Here is a 25,166-nt window from a genome sequence, read left to right as displayed (position 1 = left end):
TAGATATCCTAGCTAATGCGGTTCTCTACAGTCATTCAAAAACGGTTTTGAACAAATTTTATCACTCTATCATTTTGTCAAAAATGCATGTAATTGGTTTATCATTCACAATAATTTCGTCGAAGCTTAAAGACGAACGCGCTGCGAATTAAAGAGTCATTGAACGCTACTTGTGCTACATGCTAGTGCGCGTCTACGTCTATTTACTGCACGGTGCGACATTGCCACTATCTTAATGAATGGAGTTGGAGTATAAGTATATCAAATTTCGGAAGTGTGGTAGATTGGTATAAGCAAGCGGAAGATACCTTTGCCATCAGATTACTTGACGTAGTACGTACAGCTAGCTCTGTAGCTGGTGGTACCATCGAACGAAGTGCTACTGTTTCTTTTGTAGGTAATTCATTTTAATTTCGTTTCTCTTTATTCCAACGGCAATAAGGGGAACTCCAGAGCTCATATATAAAATTATTTATGTTGAATTGTTTGCTTGCTTTGTTTTCTTGGTTGCTCCCATTCATCTTTTTCTATCTATCATCAGCAGAAAATTCAAAGCCGGAGCTGTGCCAGAGTCGAAGCCGAAGAGCCATCACTGCCACTGCATTCCGCCGCCACCAGCCCAGCAGCAGACTTTGTGTTATTACCCTGGTGAAGCTCTAAGTTATTACCTGATAACACTTGTTCGCGTGAGGTTTGAGTGTTTCGCGCACGTCTTCAAATCTTCAAAGGCCTACAAAAGTGGATTATACAAATTTATAATATTTTCTTACGATAATAAAGAAATAAACTTAATTCTTCACAACTTTCGGATACGAAAATGTGACTTCTTTAATATTACTTTAAATTTGAGTTTACTTGTAAAATAAAAGTATATAAGGAAATTTCTAATCGAAATGAAAAATGATATTTAATAAAAAATAATAATAATTGGATTTAGTAGAGGTGCTTATTTCGATCTTGATCTAATTTTTAATTGTGGATACGTTATGTTCTTTTGTGTTTAAGACAAGTGAAATGTGTAAAATCGAAACAAAACTACTGAGTTTCATTGCAAACCGTTCGATGCGTGTTGAGATTAAGAAATCAAATAAGCAATGAAATAAAATAATCTAGTTGCAGATATGAATATTTTGAAATATTGGATTATTTTGTAAAGAAAGGCCTTTATTTGTAAAGAGTTTTCCCTAAAAAAGTTAACGAAGTTTTGAAAATATGATGTAGTTGTACGAGCTCACAGAAAATTTGAACTCGCTGATACAAATAATTTAGGTAAGTGGATTCAAGGAATTGTAAACGTTTCTGGATGATAAGCAGAATGACGATCAAAACAAATTAAAAAAGGATACATATCTTCTAATGTTTGTTTAGTAATTAATGCTTTAGCTATTTTCGTTTGTATCAAGACTTGATCAATGAAGCCACTATAAATAAAATTCAAGAAAAGAGGCTGGGATGCGACCCACACTGATAACTTCCCATCCCGTCTGTCGATTTGTCTTGCTTAAAAGTTTGTCTATATGTACTCGTATCAATTTTTACCAAATTTGCGTACTATTTTTTGTAGATTTTATTTTTTATGAAAAAACGGACTGTTGGATTTTTATATAAAAATTACTGAATATTGAAAACAATATTTTCTGTGACATAAAATAAGTTTAAAGCCAATATTTTTAATTTTTACCAAGTTTTAGAGTTGTTTTTTTTTTAGAGTTTTATTTTTTGTAAAAAAAAGTGTCAATTCGAGTTTTCTCAAAATTATTCAAAATGTTGAAAACAATAATTCTTATAAGATAAAATAAGCTTGAAGCCTAAATTTCAAGTTTTTGAAAAGATATTTGAATCGATATTCAATTTTTACGAACTTTGAGGAATGTTTTTTTTAAATTTTTATTTTTTATAAAAAAAAACTGTCTATTAGATTTTTCTCAAAATTTTATCAGATGTCAAAAACATTATTCTTCGTTGCACAAAACTGTTTTAGAGATGAAATCATATTTCAGTCGTAAAATTTTAGAGGTGACAATTTTTTTTTCTGTTTTATTGATTATATATTTATACAAAAAACCGGTATATTGATTTTTTTCAAAAAATATACCTGTTTGGTATCATGTTACAATATATTATATTAAATTTAATTTAAGTCTCTAGCGTTTTTGGTTCGTAAGATATTTAGGGTTAACCAAAATTTGCACCTTTTTTTTAAACTGCTATGGTAAAAAACCACCCACACAATTTTGTTGAGAGCCCTTTCAGCATCTTTCTGCCTTATTATTTGTATAACAAAATTTATTTGAAGTCGATATATTTTCTGGTTCTTGAGCTATGGAGGACGAAAAAAACGTCGCGAACGTACGGACGTACAAACGTACGTACACAAGCACGCACAGACATCTTTCTAAAACTCTTTTATTTCGACTCTATGGACCTTGAAAATAACAATTGTTAAAAACGTTTTAGCATGTTTGTTTAATTGACAATTTTCGTTAATTTGTTAACACCATTGGACCTATAGAGACTAAGAATATCAAGGTGACTTTTGACTTTTCTATCCTTCAATCTATCATTCTGAGGTCCTCCTATTTTTTCGCCTTATTTCACTGGACTATAAAAGGCTATCATTGGATTTTTTTTCTCAATATCGGTTTTATATTTTATTGTAAATTTCTGTCATTTCCTAATTGGTATCAAGCATTTAAATTAAGAGTTTTCATTGAAAGTAAAATTGACAGCTGGGAATATTGAATTGACTGCTTTCACTGGAACGATTTTGTTTCAAAATGTGAAATCAAAAATCAATTTCATCACTGAAGATTGAAATATGACCTGAAAGAAAAATTCTGGGTTAAATAGTGTATTTTTTTTAGTAGACAAAATTTACTACTCATTAACTTCACTTTGACACCAGCCATAACAAATTTTCAATCTCTTTTAAACCTCGAAAAAAATGTTCAATGATGATAACCAATAATAGCTATAACTGTCCCCTAATAATTTGGTAATATTTGGAAGGAAGATTGATGAAAACTAAGATATCAAATTTTGCTTTCCTGAAGTTTTTCCCATAAAATTGGTTCTATGAACATTTCTGAGAATTTTGAATAGTGGTATCAGGGGTCTAAAATACATTGTTTCGCTTTTTTTATCAGAATCGACTCTCAAGAATTCACATTAATTCCATTTTCTGTTCCTCTAAAAAATTGTTTAGCAATCTCAAAATAATAAATTGACTAACTGACCAACAGTCAAAGTTATAAATTTGTCTTCTAGGACAAATTAAAGACGTTAGATTTTTTTGTATTTTATCATAATCTTAAAGCTATCTTAAAGCTAGACAAAAATATTTAAAAGAAACTAGCGTACATTTCAAAAACTTAATAAATATCTTACCGGCCCTATGCGGGTGGCCTTAGTTAATCCATTATCTTATAACGACTAATGCCTTTCGGCCTAAGAACAATTTTATTACTAAATAACAAGAACTTAATCTAAAACCAAGAAAATTAAAAAAAAAACTGGGCATCTTTATCATTATTTTTAATTTTATATAAAACTTAAAACTAAATTAAAAAAAAAAACCGAAACTCATTATAGTACTTAAGCTACTTTAAACTAACCAAAATTAATAATTCTACTTAAAAATCCTTAAAACTACATAACTTTTAGTTCAGTTAGCTTTTTTCGTGTTTCGTGTTTTGTTTTGTGTTTTGTGTTTTTTTTTCATTTTTATAATTCTTAAACCTATGTAAGTCGGCCAAGACCAAACGCCCTAGACAACTTTAAATGAAATTCTCAATTGGAAGCCACCAAAACTGGTTCTCCTGCCTCATCCTATCTCTTCTGTCCCTATCGCAAACAGTCCTACTGAACCAAAAGCACTCAGCTCCGTCCAGTGCGAGGACGTCTCGACTGTAAATAAGTCGCCTATCTACAGATTTACGGCTGACTTGGTAGATTAGCGGAACCGCCTCACTATCCTGTATCAGCCCTCGATTGTCTAAATAGAGAAAATCTTGGGGCGGAATGCTGCCACTAAAACGTTCACTTTCGTAGTACTCATTGTTGGGGTAGTAAGCTCCAAAAATTAAGCTGTTAGTCGACGACATAGCTCTCGCAATGTGACCCCTACCAAGCTTCAGCAAGAAATTATCTATTCTGTTTATTTTGGCTCTGTAGTATATAACCTGGTTGGAATAGTAATATTTGTACTCCGACTCTAGTGTTCTGTGTAGTCCAAGGCAACGTCGCAGACATTGTCTCTCAAACACCCGAATCTTTTCCATATGAGAGCGGACTTTCGATTTTCTTTAAGAAGTTGGTGATGCATCCACCGAACTGTCTTATTTTTGTTTTTAGTTACAGACAACACTTAGAAACACTTGATAAGACAATACAAATACTCTTAAAATACTTTGTGAAATTATAAGTTCAAAACTTCGTATTTGTACTTTTATTTCAAGTTTTGCTGTAAATGAACATTGTAAATCTTAAGCTCACAAGTTAAGATCTATACGTTGGTAAGTGAATGATATTTTTGGATTAAATATAATTGAGTTGAGACAATCATTTTAATCCACAAAACTATTCACAACAAAAACACTTGAACTCACTGATGATCTATTACCAAATTATGATCATTAATTTTATGTAAAAACTTTGCTTAATTTAAATCAATATAAACCCTTAATTGTTTTATTATTCTGCCCATTGAGAGAAAAATCAAAGCATTTTGTAGACTATGAGAAAAAAGTATAATTTTAAATTCAAATCTTCCAGTTTATTACAAAAAGTTTGTGTAAATACCATTTAAAGTTAATTATGTAATTTTGTTCATAGTTTAGTTTAGTCTTATGTGTAGTTTTAAATATAAGATGATGGTTTTATTTTGGTAGGTACCTTAAAATGTTTTGTTTCAAACCTAAGACAACCTGATTTAAGGTATTTGTTTTGAATTCCCATATTTACGCATGCACCAACAATATAAAAAGTGAAATGTCTTAACCAATTTAAATGTATACAAACTTGTTGTGTTGCAGATCAGCGACACAACTTTGACAAAAACTAAATTGGGTCGTTTATTAGATAATTAGCATGTTTCTGTAAAGAGTTGAACCACAAGCGTAGAATGTTATTTTTTTGATTGTTCATTTTTAAATTAAAATTCACACATTCATATAATTGAATGGAATAAAGTAATACAGGTGAGGTTGATTTAGTGGGGATAAATCATTTTCTAAGCAGAAGTACTTAGTAAAAAGTCGAATAATTATTATTCTTGGAAATCTAGGCTAACAATTTAGTTGATAGTGGGTTTTCTTTGGGAGCAAAAAGTAAGAGCTTTTTTATGTTAAGTCAAAGTGAGTAGAATGAGGGTATGAAAAATGAATACGAAATGATTTTTGCTTTTTGACTGAGGTTATTATATTTTTCATCGAAATATGTACATATAAAGGGTTTTCCCTTAAAATTGAATAAAACAAGTTGTTTATAAGATATGATTAAGGTTTTATCTTTCAATTACATTATGTCTGAAATATGAATGACCGCTCGCCGCGGCTTCGCTAGCATTCGAAAGGCCTAGTTCTCGATGACTATGTTGCATTAATCAGCTTGTATATTACCGATTGCATCAATTATGCTGTATGTGAGGGCTACTAAGGGATAAAGTCTAAGGGGTCAAACTTTGGTGGCCAATTCAAGTCTCCTCAGCGCGAGATAACCAAACCATACCATGAAAACGCTTGCGTAGAATATCGATTGTGTCTTGAACTGTGTGGCAAGTATTAAAACCTTATTTCTTCGGTGTCCGTATCATCTAATTCAAACCACCAAAATTTGATGATCATCGACCTATAAGGTTCACTGCTGTTGACGGCGATGGCCTGGCCAGTATTATTTTGAAAGAAGTACGGACCGATGTCACACCCAACAGTAACTTTATTTTGGAATAATTGGCTGCGTTCAATCTCAGACAGATAGGGTATCCGGATACGTTTATGTTAGTGTTTTACGTGAAAAATAACAGCTGATCAAAAACAGGTGAGATGTCAAAAAAGGAACCCAAAGGTATCCAATAATTTCTATGGTATGTAGGTATCTGAAAGAACAGCTGATTCAACACATGGTTGAATTTCAAGAAGCTTGAAAATGTATTTCATCTTTTTGTATTTGTTGGTTACCAAAAAAATACAAAATGTAAGTTGACGTTATATTTGAGGATGTTCTGTACATAATAGACGATGAAGAAGCTATTTGCCTCCGAATTTTAGAAGGTAATCATGATCTATTTTGGCTTCGAAGCTTAAATGTTTCTCTGCTTTTTGTGAACAGCTGAAAGTTGTTTTTATATTTTGTAAGCTATCTCAATACAGCTATCCAAGTCGTTCAACAAGTTATCTAAGATACCCTATCGAACACAGATTGAACTCAGCAATTTGCACCTCGTGAATATCGCTTGGATTTGTGTCCTCCCAAATCCTGTGCTTATTCACATTCCCATTCATCCAAAAATTGTTAATTTGTTGACCAAAGTGGTGAACAACTTCCAACTGCTCCAAAATCCTTTTAGCGAATGGTCGTTTGGTTTCTGCTTCTGGATCAGTTGATCAGATTTTGTATGGGTGCAGGCCCAAATTACGAAGCAGAATTCGCCATATTGTGGTCAGAAAGTTAAAGAAACAATCCGGCGAATCAAGCTGTAAAAATCAATCCATCTTTTGGAAAATTCCTTACGTCCATAAATAGTGTTCAAAAATGTACCTAGTCAAGAATTGAATATGCGTCCTTTTGATTAGTAATTGAAAAACTAGTTAAGAGCTGCCAGTTCAAAAAGGTTAAAAAGTCGAATTTTGTCTGATACATAAAAAGTAATGAAAATGAAAAAGAGTGTTGGTGATATTTTAGGAAAAACATAAATGTAGTTTTGTTGCAAAACTTCCAGAATTTGTGAAATAAAATTCAGATAGAAAGATACAGCAAAAAAAGACATGCAATTTCAGGTTAGCAAAAGGCGGAATATTTGACAGTCGTTGTAATCTTGAACTTGATGGGATGCGTTTCTGATTATGGCAATATACAGGCTCAGATGACATAATAGACTTTTTGGAAAGTCAATTTTTGGGTATCTTAAAGCACTATTCACATGAGCACGACCAATGACCAACGAATGAACGAATATTCGTCGATTTTGACATTTCTTTCACATGAGAGTTTTTAATTCGTCGCGAATGAAGTTTGACAAGGATCCAAACACTATTCACCGCCGAAACCAAAACAAGAATGATTTTTGTGGGTTAAGTACGCGAGATTATTTTATTCGTTGCGAGTGTGGATAATGTGAAACACGAATAAAGTTTGACAGTTCGTATCAACTAAATTTTTTTTCGCGACGTATAAATTTGTTTTCTTAAATTTATTAATATACATATGATATTGAAAAGTAAAAGCATGTATCATAAATCAAATAGAAACTAAATTGCTATCGTTTTGTTAAGAATTTGTGTTTAAATATGTCTTCAAACGTACATATATAAACTCACATTTTGTAATTCATTCGTCGTTCGTTGGTCGCGCTCATTTGAATACTACTTAATAACTAGTTGTCAAAAAATTACCTTCAAATTAAGACAAATGCTTAAGAAAGTTCTCTGGGAAAGTAAGTCAATACAAATCTACGTCACTATCACGTCAAGTCAAAGATGTCAATGTCAGCTGATTATGGTTTTTCATTCAACTGAAATCTGAACTTCATTTACTCTGTGATTTATTTATTTTCTGTAGTTCTGGATTTTGTTTCAAGACAATAATGTTTTTCATACATTTTGTGAATCAACTTAAAGTAAAGATTATTGAAGTAAAAATAAAGAAATACATGCAATTCAATATCAACAAAATAGCAATTTAAATTTAACACGAAAAGGTGTAATAGATAAGTGTGTATTACCTTTTTGACCCTGGTAAAATAAAGATAGGTATTCAGCAAAGTTTGATTTTCTAAAAAATACAAGACTTTAATATAATTTATTAGGTAACAACAATTAAATATTGCTTACAAAAAAATACATCTGATCGACGTTGTACACGTAATTGTACGAAAAGACATCTTCGTTTAAGCAAATACAACAATCTTCATCCTTCATTTTCATACATTTATTTGAAATGTATTCAACTTTGATATTGACGGACGTATGAATAGATAAGTGTTCATTGTTTACATTCAATTACAAATCCCATCCCATTTAAGTGAAATTATATTGACTAAGTTAAAGACTATTATATGTACTTGTATACACTACATTTAATGATTGAAGAAGAAGTTTTGATCAAACATTACCCCAATATCAGCTTTAAAATAACTTTCAATTCGATATTAGTGTTATGTGCAAATTTGATATTTGATCATATAAAATACTTCATAGCCTTCAATTTAAACTGATAAATAAAATTCCTTTTATTACGACCATGAATTCTTTATGGTATTTTATGTATTTTAAGACCATAAGCAAATGTACAAATGTAAGTAATGGTAAATATTTTTTTTGTAAGAATACACTGAGACAAAATATCTGATAAAATTAAACAGAAATACTTATACAAAGCTTTTGCCACTTTTACGCTAATAATGACATATTAGACAATGGATTGAAACAAACAATTCTAAACCTGTCGTTTAATTAAATTAGTTTATTTATTAGTTATTTAATAAAACTGCGTAAAAATACATAAATATCTTAACTAAAATGTTTTTGTCTTTCCCTAAGAGTAGAAAGTATTTGTGTCATTTTTTCACTATTAACTTAAAGTTTAAAGAAATATTGTATAAACATTATTAATTTTATTTTTTATTTAGCAAATCACTGTTTTTTATTTTCATAGTTTTCTTTATCAGTTTTCTCGTGTAAATCTGCATTTTAAATTAACTTAAGTTGTACGCTGTCCATGAGTTTTTTTTTTAAGTGGAAAAGAGTAAAATTTAGGGCACCACTTATTTTTATACATTTGCAAAAACTTTTCATTTGAAAATACAGAAAACACTTTTAACTAATTTTGTGTATGTATTTTATTTTATATTTTATTCTAAAAATTAATAAATCAAACAAATCCAAATCAAAAATGAAATACTTCATTATAAATGAAATTTTGCAACTTAAATCTTTAAAGGTTTTTACTTTGCCCTCTGCATGAATATTTATTTTTACACAGCCAATATACATACAAATATTATTTTTGTTTATTTAGGCCATATAAAAACATGTATGAACTAAAAAATGTATATTGTTTGGGTGGTTATTGGTTATGTACCATTACTTATATCAACACTACTTTTTAAGATTAATTTTTTTACTAGTAACCCGTCCTGGCTTTGCAAGGGGTGAACATTTTACTTCTTTAGAAGAATATTATATTTATTATTGTTTTTAAGTCTATTCGTTGCAAACATACATGACTTGAGTATTTAATTTAATAAAAGAACTTATTTGTATAATATCACTTTATAAAACTTCAAATGAATGACAGCTTTAACGTTGGCTTTTTGTAAACGGTGATTTTTTAAGAGCTTGAGAACTTAAAAAAAAACGCATACAATTTGCAAAATCTCATCGATTCTTTATTTGAAAAGTTAGATTGGTCCATGACATTTACTTTTTGAAGATAATTTCATTTAAATGTTGACCGCTACTGCGTCTTAGGTGGTGGATTCGGAAAGTCCAATTTTGGGTAACTTTTTCGAGCATTTCGGCCGGAATAGCCCGAATTTCTTCGGAAATGTTGTCTTCCAATGCTGGAATAGTTGCTGGCTTATTTGTGTAGACTTTAGACTTGACGTAACCCCACAAAAAATAGTCTAAAGGCGTCAAATCGCATGATCTTGGTGGCCAACTTACCGGTCCATTCCTTGAGATGAATTGTTCTCCGAAGTCTTCCCTCAAAATGGCCATAGAATCGCGAGCTGTGTGGCATGTAGCGCCATCTTGTTGAAACCACATGTCAACCAAGTTCAGTTCTTCCATTTTTGGCAACAAAAAGTTTGTAAGCATTGAACGATAGCGATCGCCATTCACCGTAACGTTGCGTCCAACAGCATCTTTGAAAAAATACGGTCCAATGATTCCACCAGCGTACAAACCACACCAAACAGTGCATTTTTCGGGATACACGGGCAGTTCTTGAACGGCTTCTGGTTGCTCTTCACTCCAAAAGCGGCAATTTTGCTTATTTACGTAGCCATTCAACCAGAAATGAGCCTCATCGCTGAACAAAATTTGTCGATAAAAAAGCGGATTTTCTGCCAACTTTTCTAGGGCCCATTCACTGAAAATTCAACGTTGTGGCAGATCGTTCGGCTTCAGTTCTTGCACGAGCTGTATTTTATACGGTTTTACACCAAGATCTTTGCGTAAAATCTTCCATGCGGTCGAATAACACAAACCCAATTGCTGCGAACGGCGACGAATCGACATTTCACGGTCTTCAGCAACACTCTCAGAAACAGACGCATTATTCTCTTCTGTACGCACTGTACGCATTCGTGTGTTTGGTTTAATGTCCAATAAAGTAAACTGAGTGCGAAACTTGGTCACAATCGCATTAATTGTTTGCTCACTTGGTCGATTATGTAGACCATAAATCGGACGTAAAGCGCGAAACACATTTCGAACCGAACACTGATTTTGGTAATAAAATTCAATGATTTGCAAGCGTTGCTCGTTAGTAAGTCTATTCATGATGAAATGTCAAAGCATACTGAGCATCTTTCTCTTTGACACCATGTTTGAAATTCCGCGTGATCTGTCAAATACTAATGCATGAAAATCCTAACCTCAAAAAAATCACCCTTTAGATCTTTAAAAGAGATCCAATCCCGAGTCGAAATGTTGGCCCTATTTTGATCCTTAAAAAGATATATTCTCCTCATTTGCTCCTACATACAGACAAGGGCGGATCCAGACAAACTTAGATGAGTTTTTACTCATGAACAAAATTTCTTTAATGTTTTGTAAGGGATGATAACAAAATTTAATAATTGCTAAAATGCCAACTTTAGTTATCGAATTATTTAGAACACTGTTGTCCAGCAAGGTATGGTCTTGCTATTTAATTTGGATGACTCATATGAAAGCATTCCAAGATTCCAACACTTTTTAAATATGCCATATTTAAGAGCTAAAATACATAATAGCTTAGAGGTTTTTTTGTTGCATTTCGCGCAGAAATGTAGGAAATTGTTTTGAAACGAAGCTTTGGTCCAAAAAACAAAACACACTTTTCTTGTTTTCATTTCTATTAGTGCAAAAAACGCCGCAAAAATTTAAAAATCCAGAAAATTTGAGATGATCTGATATGTAAAAATGTCGGGCTTTTTTTGATGTAGTTTCTTAAATCAATTTTCGGGAGTCTCTTATTACTCTCGTTATCAATCTGATTACTCGTATTTTGATTTTATAAAGGCGTCAACAAAACTTAAAAATTGTAGAGACAAAAAGGTTTGATTCTTGAATTCAAGGAAATATCTGCATTTAAGTACACAATTTCTCTAAAAAAATTAGATTAAAACAAAGTAAGGTAAGTAAACAAATAAATTGGGAAGAAAAGTTTTGTAGTACTCACAAATTACACGTTTCAAAGCTTTTATATGAATAGATATAAAACGTTTATTATGTTTTTCACTTAGCCATTAATTTAAAAAAGTGTCACTTGATTTTTTTTGGACATTTGTCATGTTTGAATCTTAGTTCTAGAGCATCCAAAGCAAATTCACTTCAAAAGTAGATTTATTTAATTTTTTTAAATCTTTTGAATCAGAAAACCAATTTTGAAAGAAATGAAACGCACGACTGGGTCGCTAGAACTTGATAATTTATTCTAAAAAGTCTGTTTAAAAATATTTCCAATATTTAAGATTTAAAAATGTACCTGCAAAATAAGTTTTTCTACCGTCGTAATGTCATATTTGATTAAAAACTCTTTGAAATTGTTTACTTATGCAAAAATTGCTATATAGCTCCTATATGTCGCAATAAAAATTACTTCAATAATCACTTTTTATGTGTGTCAAAAAAATGTAGTAATAAAATTGAAGGCGAGTTTAAGCTAAGGAATTCAAAGGCAACTTAATAGACAATTCATGATCTCTTATTCAAGGTTTCTTCTTAGGAACCTTTACTTATACAACCCCCCTGGATCCGCCATTGCATACAGACAAATTAACCTCATATCACCCTCAACGATTTTTCATCGTCCTCATTTCATCCTACTTGAATCTTTCCGTTTTTCTACGCATATTTTGTGAACCTAATTACGTCCTAAATGAATGTTTTTAATCATAGAAAATATATGTCGTCCTTTTTTCATAATTAATAAGCCTACCTGGTCGTTTACCTGGGGTGCCAGCACGTAACTTGACATAATCGAATATTGTCGATCGTGATCAACTCGAAACAAATTATTTTTGACAGCACGTAATTTGAGACGAGTTCCATTCTGACTTTTACTTAAAAAAGTCGTTGTGAACTATAAAATGAAATGTCAAATGAGTTTTCTTTGAAATTACTTCATTCTAGTTTCAATTTTAAGTTTTTTTCGAAATGTTTTTCTTTGATTCGGAGATTAAAGGCTTTAGCTGTAGGTACTCCAACAACTGGTGCTTCCAAACCGAGGCACTCTATAATTTCTTCTCATACAAAAATCACTGCCGAAGATAACTAATTTCTGTCGAGTAAAAACTTTTGTTCCCAACGTTCCAGTTAAATTTCAAAGAATTCATTAATTTTTAGCTAAATAGCAATGCTAATCAAATTTCCCGGCATAACATTTATTTATTTTAAAATTCTAAAAACATTAAAATAAAAATCATTTGTTGGCAGGGTTAGGAAAAAACGACTAAAAGAAAGTTTTTTTGAACATTTTATTCAAACAGCATTAAAACATTTCCATATTTAGTTCGGGCCATCCTTTACGGGAAAACTTTAAAAGAAGCACAATTTGGAATCTACCTTTGAACAAAAATAGAATATATGTTGGAACATAAGAGTAAGTTCCCAACCATTCCAAAAATATACGAATATAACTATTCGTGTTCATACTCACGAGTTCTCTTTCATATCTAACTAAAAGGACTTGACGTTTATGATTTCCTTTTTAAAAAAAGAACTATTTCAGTACGTCAATATTCATCGATGCAAGAAATGTTCAAAATTATTCCTAACTTAATGTGGTTTGGAGGAATATGATTTAAAATTTTGTTCTAGATAGAATTGTTATTATAAGAAGCTATATGTTTTCTATATCAAACTTACTTCTTTTGTTGCAGATGTTCAACAAAGAAGAACAATTACCAGCTAGAAAGCAATCAACCATCAAAATCACTTTGGCTTTATATAATAACATCACAAAAACACACTGAAGCAATACCGCATCATCACAAACATGTTAATCTACAAACTGTCCATAATCTTGTTAATCCATCAGCAATTATTCTTCTGTTCCATTGGTTGGGCATTAAGACCAACAGCCACAACAAAACCATCATCAACACCTCCGTTGTCGCCATTAGTTTCTTCCTCGGAGGCCACACTTCTTACATCGAGTCTGTTACCAACACCATATCAGCTGCAGCAGCAATACAATAAGCGAAAAGCCGCGGAATCGGATGCAGATAGAGACACAACCCCTGAAGACGCCACTGATGGCGATGGCGGTGGCACTTCTGCAGCCGCTAAATCTCCGTCTTCAGCTCACTTCAAAAATCCAAAGAACAAAATTGTATCCGTTGCTACAAATTGTACACGAGATGTGTTCGAGATGCGTATCGAATTGAACAAGAACTTTCGTGGGCTCTTGTACGCCAAAGATTTTCCCTTGGAGTGCCGAGCACGAGGGACACAACACTCGAACGTTACATTGAAATTGCCCACATCGGGCTGTGGTGTGCGGTCTGAGTCGAAAGCGGATGGTAGCTTGGAGATGTCTGTGAAGGTTATGCTGCAAATAGACGATAAACTACGGCAGAGTTTGGACATTCTGAAAAGAGTGAAGTGTGTTTTGCCCACAAATGCACTGGGAATGAACGTTGTCAACGGGACAGTTAAGGGAATAAGGTAAATAAAAGAAGAATGAGTAAACAAACCAAAACAAACAAAATATTAATGCCGAAACCCGGGATCGAACCGGGGACCTTTAGATCTTCAGTCTAACGCTCTCCCAACTGAGCTATTTCGGCAGATAAAATGAGCATTTTTCCATTTCAAAGATAACGGTATATCATTTACAGAAATGGCCGAATGAGAACAGTGGACGATGTGCCTTTATCGACACCACGCGTACGAATTTGGTTGGAGCTTGGAGGACCAGAAGGTTCTGGTGCTGTGGAAGTTGGTCAACCAACAACGTTGACAGTCCGAGCTATTGTGCCAGGTACAATGGGTGTACGTATAATAGACTGTGCTGCACTTGACGGTCTGGGTGAATCAACACAACAGTTGTTGGATGACCGAGGGTGCCCGGTTGACGAGCAAGTAAGTTATTCACGATTGTCTTTTTTTAGATAAATATGAAGTTTTATAGTTTATAGAAAAACAAGCAACAAGAAAAACAAGCTCTTTAGCTATACAAATTTGGAAACCTTTACCCTTCCAAGGGTTGGAGTTCAATTCGTTTAATACATGAAAACTTAACACAGAACTCTCAGATAACTAATTTGTTTCTTTGAGCTTTTAATACATTTCATTCAGTTCCCATCTAATAATTCAGATAATGAATTTTCTTGAATACATCACATTTTGCAATTATTCGACAATATGTTAAAACTTAAATTATGAAATTTAATTCAAGTTGAACCCACTCAATCACTGAAGTGCAAGCTGTACTTAAAATTAAGCTTGGTGTTCCGCATATTAAACGAGCCTTTTTATTGAATCTTGAACAACCCCAAAGAAATGTCAAAATTGTATAGTGATTTCATTTATTCCACTCATTGGGTGCGTTCAATTCTTTTTGTTTGTGTTTTAGGTGAAGTGTCAAAGAACAGCTGATCCAAAACAGCTGGGCCATCAAAAAAGAAACACAGACATTTCTGGTATGCGTATTGTGTAGCTATTTGGCTGAACAGCTGATTCAACATGTGGTTGAATTTAAAGCAAATTGAAAAACTGAAAAATGATTTCGAATTTTTATCTTCTTTGGAAATGTTGAAAATTGTGTTTACAATAATTTTGGATTTCGAAATCTTGTTCAACTATTTTAATTTATCTCTTAAAATTCACATATCAGGATATACTATCAGACACGAGATTGAAAGAAACCAGAGTTCAGGTGTTGGCAGAAAATCTTAATACGTTTTTGTATTCTGTTAGTTCTAGACTAATTAAAAAAATAACTGGTGACAGATGGGCTACACTACATTCATAATTGATCAAATAAACAAGGTAACGGATAGGAAAGCAATGTTCTTTTCTCTATAAGAAACCTCCAGAACAATTGTTGATATAAGTTGAAAATATGAAACTTTCAAACTTGTGTAATGCCTTGAAGTAACTAGGGATAATAACGCATGGTATTTTTCAACAAAATTTTACTATTAGTAAAATCTATCCGTACCTAAAACTTTCCTCGCGGGAGCATTGCTTTCCATGCGCTCTACGTAACCCAGCCTTCTTAATCAATTGACGTTTTCCCTTCTGGTTAAGTCTACGTCGCTGTACAGCCTGTACAGTTCGTCGTTCCATCTTTTCGTCCACTCCCCTTCGATGCATATGGGACCGTAGATCGAAACGACCCAAGGTGCAGGACGGGGATGATAAGGGTCTTATATAGCGAGACTTTGGTCCCTGGAGAGAGGGCCTTGATACTCAATTGCTTTCTTAGTCCAAAGAAAAAGCGGTTGGCAAAAGTTAATCTTCGTTTAATCTCAGCGCTGGTGGACTAACAACACCGACGTCTCGGTCAAAACGTCACCATCCATAGACGTAGCTTTGAGTAAGTTAAGGACTTCGTCTACCTAGACCCCACTACTAACGCCATCAATTCTAAAGTCACGTAATATTTTCTTAAAGAAATAATACATTTTAACCTATACATTGTTTTTTAAATACATTAAAAAAATAATGATAAAATTTAACTGAACAGCTGACTGCAAAATTCCAAAAAAAATTACATTTCGTTAAACTAATGGTATTCCAATTTTGTACTGCTCTGATGGCATCAGCAAAGAAATTACTGATGAAATCAGCAACAAAAAATTAGGTGGGAAGCTCTTCTATTTTAATTCCCGTGTTTTTTTTTTTGGTATTCTATAAATAGTATAGTAGAAAATTGCCAAGAAACCTCATCGGCAGTAGCCAGATTTTTGCATTTAAAAATTGGTACAACTGAAAGAAGACCTGTCAGAATAATAATAAAAAAACACAAATAGAAGAAAGTTTTATGAAAATCAAAAGTTAAAATTAACTTTAGCAAAAAAAACTAGCTAAAACTAAAATAATGGTCAATTTTCAAAAATAAATGGTAAGAAAACATCTGGATATTGAGATTCTATAAAAATTGTTTATTTAACAATTGCAGCTTTGACATACAATAAAAACTTCAAGAAGAGGGTTTGTTCGTAGACGACTACATTAGCATGTGGTATTGAAGGGAGCTTGAAGTCTCAATTTTGTATATAACTGAATCAAGTTGAAATAAGCCTGATTTACTTGATTCCGGTCGGGGATCGGAGTTGATTCAAAATTTGTGAAGAAAAACCTGTGTGGAGAAGTTGGTTTTACAGATAATGCATTATGGTCTGTTTATTTGCATGTTTTATGTAAAAAAAAATAGTTTTGTTTTAATCAAATTTAAAAAAATGCACATGGAGTACGTAGCATATTCTTATATGATGCTGAATTATTCAATTCTTCAATGTTTAATACGAATCAAACTATCTCACTTACACTTCATAAGAAACATCGAAACACCATTTGCATTTTTGAAAATGCTATCAAATTTAATAATTTTTAAATCTTCTTGTTCGGTAAAAACACCAAAAAGATGTATTTAATCTACGAGTAATCTGAGATAAACCTTTGGTGGAAACAAAGCAAAATTTAATTATTTTTTCTATGGTTTTCTATTGCAAAATAAGCCCAGTTAGTCAATTTTAATTAACAAAACTAAATAATATCAACAACAACAGATTGATTTATTCCCAATGGAAAACACATGATTCCAAATGCACAACCACTCAACGAACACAGCCATTGAGATACAAATGCAATTTCAATCGTACCAACATTTGAGAACGAAATCACATAAGATCCATTCGAGACTCGTATAAATGTTGAAAACCCATCCGTAGTAAGATTCTATTTTAACTTTTGTCGGTAGTATTCATACTGCGGACATTGTTTTTGTTATTCCTGTAAAATCTTACTATATTATTGATAGATTTTCCAACAAAACACAGGTAATGATGTAAATTTACTGATTGCTATAAACGCTCGTTAGTAAAACATTTCATATTCCAGTTTCAATTTGTATGGATTTTCTGATATAAGCAATAACACAAAAAATCCTCCGATCGGAACTTTTTTCCAATTGGAAATTTTTCCGATTGGTTACCTCTAAAGGGATGTAACATATTGGTTTTCATTTAAAGTCATTATTAGTTAAATATTTGTAACATTTGTTTTGCTTCTTTTGCAAACAATTACATTTTCACATTTCACCCCAAATCTATCAATTGGAAGTTAAAAAAGACATTTTATTATTTTTCACAAAATCCAACTTATAAGACAAAATTAGAAACTCCAAAAAAAGTCAAGCCCTAAAAATAGTAAGATATAATCACAATTAATTATTATTTGTGATATAAGCAAACAATATCTTATGTCAAGCTTTACAAGACCGTTAAAGATAAGAAACTTTGTAGTTTTGATAAGGAACCAAAATAAAAACTGCATCCAGAAGAAGTTAAAAAACGACACATTGTCTCCCCGACGGGGAATTGAACCCCGGTCTCCCGCGTGACAGGCGGGGATACTGACCACTATACTATCGAGGACTGTTAAAAAATCATAGACAGAAATTTAATATAACGATATGAAAATTCGTGATATTAGATTTTTTTAGAAACCTCTTACTGACTTTGAGGTTGACTTGACTGGGTGCGATAAATGTCACATAGGGTGAGTTATTCACTCCTTCGAACTTTTCAATATAATTTACGAGCCGGCACCCATGAAAGGTTGTAGGTAGTTACAAAACAAGTTCGACGAATTTGTTGCTTTTCTCATGAGAATCCACAGAATTGCAATGAGGGAGAAGAGGCTTTGTTACTATTAACACTCACGTGGTATAGTAAATTAAATCGGTTACTACTTAAAAATTCTATTTTTCAAGATTTATGTTTGTGACAAATTGAGTTAACTTTCTAAAATTAAAATTTAAAAAAATGTATGTGAAAACATTTCCAACGAAGTACACATCTTTATTCACAATAGCTTACACTTGACTTATCACTCATCATCATCGTAATCTATTTATATCTCTTGCTCTACTACGTAAATCCTATCTTCTTTACGAGTTGGTATCTGCGTTGTGTGAAATTGAATTGAATTGAAACTTTGCTTCAATTTTTAGTCATAACTTATTTCAATTCCTTCATCACTTCCTAACACTAATAGAATTGAAGGCTGGTAAAAGATAAAAGCATTTTAATTATTATATTTTCCGGAATCATTGGTGTCGGAAGTTAGACATATTTTTATAGTGAAACAATGCAACTCGCTGAGATAACCATCGATGTAGATTGTAGCTTTATCATATGAAGCATGATGAACTTATAGCGATGCCAATTTGTCGAATACCGTGAAGATGTCTTACTTTATGGAGTGTAAACAATTTTATTATGCTTAGTTTTTTTTTATTGATTGAAACAGTGCCGCACACTCCATTGATACACTTACATTAAAAGGGAGAATAACCTGTTCCTGGAATTGCAGGAAGATAGAGGTAGAAAACATTATTTTTTTACGAGAATAAGTTTATGTTTATTTCCTAGCTCAAATTAAATATACATAGGTATCATTGGTTTTTATCATTGAAACCAATCATTGAAATTTATTTGGCAGGTCGTTTATAGCTATTATTCAAACTTTCTGTCATTGAAAATAATTTTCTGATTAAAATCCAACGAAAAATGTATACTGACAGAAATCTGTCATTGAATTGTGTGAAATTGGAACACAAATTAGTGGAACGATTCGTTTCAATTTTGAACATTCAAGTGTCAGCTGTTCAGGAAAATGATTTTCCGTGCGAAAAATAGAAAAACACATTTTTAGTGAAAAATGCTCAATTCAACTTTTTTTCTTTATGTGCTTTCCGTTATAAGTATAAAACCTTTAATTTCTATGGAACACAATCAAATGTTCATTCAAAAAATGTTAGGGATTAATTTCAATGATAGCTGTAATGAGCCCTAAGCTTTTTATCTTTCTATCGGGGTCGTTAGGTTAGAAATCGAAATATTTTACATAGAAGGTATTTAAAACAAGAGGATTCGAAGTGTTGTGTTCTTGAATATGAATTTAAACAACAATATTTAAAATAAAATAAATCCATTTTATTTAACAATATAATTAGTACACTTGTAAATTTACTACCACTTGGCTTTCGAATGCAATGATGTCGGTTTTTTTTTGAACTGCCTTTTATACCTGGTTGCTGGTGGTTGTTATAGGAGGTATCGGTCGGTGATTGCTTTTTGGTGCTGCCAAATGTTGATAACGTAATTACTTTTTAATTATTATTTGGTGCTGCCAAATACTGTAAAAGTAATTACGTTTTCATTCTAATAAGGTGCTGCCAAATTTCAGTGTTGTCAACACGAAGCGAATAATTTTTGCATGTATTTGAAACGGTTTCACATTTATAGTTTGAAATACATAATAAATAAATAAAACAATGAAGAGTGTACATTGTACAACCATTAAAAACTAAAGAGCGACTCTAACAACATAAGTGACTTCATTTGCAGTCAACTTTATTCTTTGAACGAAAAATAAGTCAAAGACAGCTATTTCTATTAACCAAAAATCTATTTACGCTGTACATCAAAATATACGTAGTTTGCGAAGTAATTTTGATTTGCTAACTTGTAACCTTGAAGCCTTTGAAAAAAACCTGATTTTATATTTGTTTCGGAGATCTGGATACTTTCTTATGAAATTAAAGATTTTAGTTTACCAAATTATAATTTTAGTTTACCAAATTATAATTTTTTAGCCAATACAAATGATTCGTATGCTGCTGGTGGAGTTGGAGTAAATGTGCGTGATTCGTATGAATGTGAGCTTAAGACTTATAGTTTGACAAGTGCAGATATTATGAAAATTACTGTTTTTATTTGTGATGAAATGTTTAGTTTTATTTGCATTTATAGACTTCACTGTAAAACTATACAAGTGTTTATTGAAGAATTTTCTGTTTTATTAAAAAGTGAGCGAGCAGCTAACCTAATAATATTAGGTGACTTTAATTTTGACCTACTTACTTACAATCCCAACCGAGATGCATATAATATATTAATTTCTGAGCATGGACTTACGTCATTTGTCAATGAACCTACAAGACCTGTTTCAGGTACCTGTCTTGACCACATCTTTGGTCGGTTTTCAAAAATTGATCTTAACAATTGTGCCGTCTTTGATCTTGGTATTACTGATCATTGCATGACGGGTATTGTCTTCAAGGTTTTAAAAAATTTTCGGCAAACTAACGTTAAACGTAATTATAGGCAATCTAAAATCGATTTTGGAAAGTTAATTTAGTATTTAACGTTGGAGAGTTGGGAAGAGGTTTATATGGAAGAGGACCCTTCAAAAGCTTATAGTTTATTTTTGAATCGTTTTAAACAGCTAATCAACAATTCATTCTATTTCATCAAAAAAAGGACTAATATAAAATTAAAGCCATGGATAAATAATTTGCTCTTAAAATCTATACATTTTAAAACTAAATTATATAAAAAATGTCGAAAACATCCGCTTAATACAAATCTAAAACTACGCTTTAAAAAAAATAGCAAGGAAGTTAATAATAAAATTCATCAGAGTCGCGATAGTTATTATAACAACAAAATAATTAATGCCAAGAATAATCCAAGAGAAGAATGGAAAGTCATAAATGAAATTATAAACAGAAAAGAAAATAGTCAGTCTAATTCTATGACAGTTGAATATGGAGACACATGTATTTCAAATCCAAAAGAAATTGCAAATCTATTCAACAATTATTTTACTAATGTTGGTAAAACTACTTTTCCTCGTGATATCACAAACTCTTGTGAATGTTGTAATAGCTTCAGTTCTTCAAATGTGGCACATAGTGAAAATAGTTTCCTCTTCGAAACAATAAATGGCCTTCAAGTACTGAAAACTATAAATACGCTGAATAAATCAACTTCAGTTGGCGTTGATGGCGTTTCTAATACATTGCTAAAAAAACTGCTTTATATTTAGTGGATGTTTTGACGCATATTTTTAATAAAAGTGTTTTTTCAGGTGTCTTCCCAAATGACTTAAAATCTGGTTGTGTTATACCCATTTTCAAAAAAATGAGCAAAAAGGATGTAAAGAGCTACAGACCTATTTCATTATTACCATCAATTTCAAAAATGTTTGATAAAAAATATAAAAAGTAGAATCTTACGATATCTCACAAGCAAGAATTACTTTAGCCCCTCACAATTTGGATTTAGATCGGGAATGTCAACAGAAGATGCTTTATTAAATTTCTGCTGTTCAATACAACAAGGAGTGGACAAAAAAAATGAAATGTGCTGCGCTTTTTGTTGACATTACAAAAGCCTTTGATATGGTCAGTCACCCTATCCTTTTGAAAAAATTGCATGATATTGGTTTCCGAGGATTCATCTACAATTGGTTTGAATCCTACCTGTGTAAAAGGTCTCAGATAGTCAAAGTAGGGAATGTTCTAAGTGATTCCATGGATATTAACTTAGGTGTCCCACAAGGGTCAGTTCTTGGACCCATTCTTTTCTTGGTTTATATAAATTCCATCTTTAATCTGCCATTTTTAGGGAAAGTTAACGCATTTGCTGATGATATAGCAATTGGATACAATTCACTTAGTCCATTAAATTTGGTTTCGGATATAAACCATGATGTACATTTATTAAGGCTATGGTTTGCGGACCATAAACTTTTAGTCAGTAACAAATCCAAACTTATGATGTTCACCAATGGACTAAATGACATAAAATTATTGTTCCATGCTCCGTCTTGTTCTAGTTTTAAACTCTTCAATGGCAAATGTCTAGTATCTCATTTATTAAATACCTTTAATTCTGAAGCAAACTGCTGCAGTACATGCTTCAATATATAAATAGTGAGAGATTTTAAGTATTTAGGTGTCAAAATTGACCAAAATTTAAAATGTACTGAGCACATTATGGATTTAAAGCAATATCTTCTTTCAACCGTAAGATGCTTTTATCGGTTAAAAATATATTGTTCATTCTCCACGTTAAAAAAGGTTTACTATGGTATTTTCCACTCGAAGTTACAATATGGTATCAGTTGTTGGGGAGGTGCATACTTAAACAAAATCCAACAATTAACAGTTCTTCAAAAAAGTGTCCTCACTCACTCTGCAGATTTATTTAGAAAAACAGGTATTCTACCAGTAAGACACTTGTTTTATTTCAAGGTTTTGAAAATATTTTTAATGAGGAGTGGTTATTTGGAAAGCCCTATACTACTACATATAATATGAGAAATTCTAACTCGGTACGATTAAACATTTTTCGAACTACACTTTTTAGGAACTCTTACACTATTGTGTCTCGCAAATTATACAATAGTCTTTCAGCTGAATTACGAAGCATTAGAAACCGTCCACAGTTCCTAAAATCAGTTAAATTATGGCTTCTTAATTTCGATATTTATAACATTGAATCTTTGTTAAACTACGTCATTTGATAATATTTATCCCCTTTCTTTATTTACGTATATAATAATTAAAATTTTGTTTATGCAGTTCAAATCAATCATAGTGATCATTTCATAAAAAACTTTTTTCTCTGTTTCTGTTCTTTAATCATATTCGTTATTTATAATCTGTCCACCCCACAATATAAAAATTTGTAAATGTGGCATTAATTCAATTTTAACTTAAAATTCAAATGCTACAATCTATTCCCTCTAATTAAGTGTACAAAATACATATATTATTAAATTAGAAATAAGATATCTAAAAGAACTTTGCTTAATAACACAGCCATTCATCCAAAAATGAGCCTCGTCACTAAAATTTATTTTTTGGCCAAAATTGGGGTCCTCTTTCAAACGATTCGAAGCCCAGTCACCGAACAAACAGCCTGTCTATAGTCATGAACTTTGAGCTCCTGGATCAGTTGGATCTTGGAGGGGTGTAGGCCCAAGGCCCGACGCAACATTCGTTCTTGTTCTTGTGGACGGTGAGGATTAGACTGCCCTGGGTTCTGCTGTAAACTTTCACGGATCGCCGCGATGTTTTCGGCCGATCTTGTGTTCTTTGAGCGTACGGGTGTTGGCTGGGTTGTTTACTGAACCGGTGTTTGGCAAAGAAACATTGAAGAGTCGACTGTGAGGTTCCATCACGTCTACCGTAAGATGGGAGATTTGACAGATGTTACCAAAACAAAATGGCCGTCATGGGTCGACAAAATCTACCCGCGCCAATTCAAAAAGTCTATAGGTAATTTTTCAGATGCAGAAAGTACCTAATCATTATTATCTGCAGAAAACCCCGCTTACACAGTTCAAGTCCATTATAAGTTGTGTTTTGTGTTCTACAGCAAAAGTCCTTATATAAAACATTAAATGGAATTGTACATGAAGTAAATCAATCAACGAGTAATAAAGTTCAGATTTGAGTTAAAGGAATAAATAATGATAAGTTGTCTTTTTGGCATAATTAAACTGCACTTGAAGGTTAGGAAGATTTTACATGACTAATTTCCCAGTGAACTTTCCAATGATGTTGTTTTAATTGGGGATAATTTTTTGGCAGCTGGCAAATCAGATGCTAAAAGCTTGCCTTACTTTCAAGTCTCTTATGTAGTCGGAACCTGTCCATTGAAAACAATAACTTGAAATGACAAGAACTGTCAAATCAAAAGCAAGTTTCTGTCTTGAGAAGAGTGCCTTACGTTTTTGCTAAGTTTCTTGCAACCATTTTAAAAGTCACATTCCTATGTTTTTACCAAGATTTTATGATTGGTCAAATCAATTTAAACCTTTGAACTTCCGAATATTTTTCTATTATTCAAAATTTTTGATATTATTTGGATGTTGTTGAAAACTTTGAGTAAGCAATAAGATTGAATATGTTTTAGATTCCGAATGATTAAAAAATTTAAAGATATCTAAAAGAATTTGGAATGTTTTTCTAAGTGAAAGTCAATTTTTTGTGGGATTTGTCTATTGTTTACCTTCACAGAAACTAGCTCAATTTCTGACCTATTTATTTTTCACTATCAAAGAGGTAACCTCTTTATATCTTTTAATCAGGGCATTTGTTCGTCTAATGAAAAAACGAAATCCTACTTAAGATTCAAAATTATGAAAACAAAATTCAATTTCAAGTTTAAAAGATTTTCTTCTTATTTTTTTACTACATTCGCCAACATTCCATCAGATGACCTCTAAAGTTACTCAAGCTTGTAAGATACTTCTTCATTTTCATCTCTTTTAAGATATGGAATAATTAGTGTCTCATTTAATAAAACAACTAAATAGGGTAACTGCTTGTACATTTCTGTATAGGGAAAGAAGGAAAATGAAAATTCAGAACAAAAGACACCAAAAATATGTCAGAGGTAGAATATTAAGATATTAAGATCAACAAAGTCAAAGTCCCTATTCATAGCTGGAAAAAAAACTTAAGGTATATATATTATATGTTTCAATTGATTTATCTTTTAGATAAAAGTTAATTATTTAAGTTGTACAAAATGCCGTTTGAATTTCTGTTTAATGTTTTGTCTTTCTTAGGTAAATTAAAAGAAAGATGGAACTTAATATTTCACTTTCAATTACAGATAACCCAGATTTGAACATAAAATCATGGTTCAGTTTGAAAGGTAGTATATAATATTGTAAATGCATTCTGAGGCATGACCTTTCATTCAA

The 25,166-nt window shown here is 31.9% G+C and overlaps 1 protein-coding gene and 2 non-coding genes across 4 annotated transcripts in view; 1 reads left to right on the top strand and 2 right to left on the bottom strand.

Moving 5' to 3' along the window:
* Positions 1-654: 654 nt before the first annotated feature.
* LOC129944185 (uncharacterized) overlaps positions 655-25,166 on the top strand; it is a 33,744-nt gene continuing 9,232 nt past the window's right edge. For both annotated transcript variants that reach the window (XM_056053433.1, XM_056053432.1), the window contains exons 1-3: positions 655-1,269; positions 13,307-14,093; positions 14,267-14,510. In XM_056053433.1, coding sequence (XP_055909408.1) covers positions 13,423-14,093; positions 14,267-14,510 — 915 coding nt within the window. In that variant the 5' untranslated portion in view covers positions 655-1,269; positions 13,307-13,422. The remainder of the gene's footprint in view (positions 1,270-13,306; positions 14,094-14,266; positions 14,511-25,166) is intronic.
* Positions 14,143-14,215, bottom strand: Trnaf-gaa (transfer RNA phenylalanine (anticodon GAA)). The gene has a single exon. It is a non-coding gene; the product is annotated as a tRNA-Phe (tRNA).
* Trnad-guc (transfer RNA aspartic acid (anticodon GUC)) lies at positions 17,960-18,031 on the bottom strand. Its single transcript has one exon. It is a non-coding gene; the product is annotated as a tRNA-Asp (tRNA).

This window comes from Eupeodes corollae, chromosome 2 (assembly GCF_945859685.1).
Source record: "Eupeodes corollae chromosome 2, idEupCoro1.1, whole genome shotgun sequence".
Taxonomy (NCBI): Eukaryota; Metazoa; Arthropoda; class Insecta; order Diptera; family Syrphidae; genus Eupeodes; species Eupeodes corollae.
This window is presented reverse-complemented; position numbering and strand designations above follow the sequence as displayed.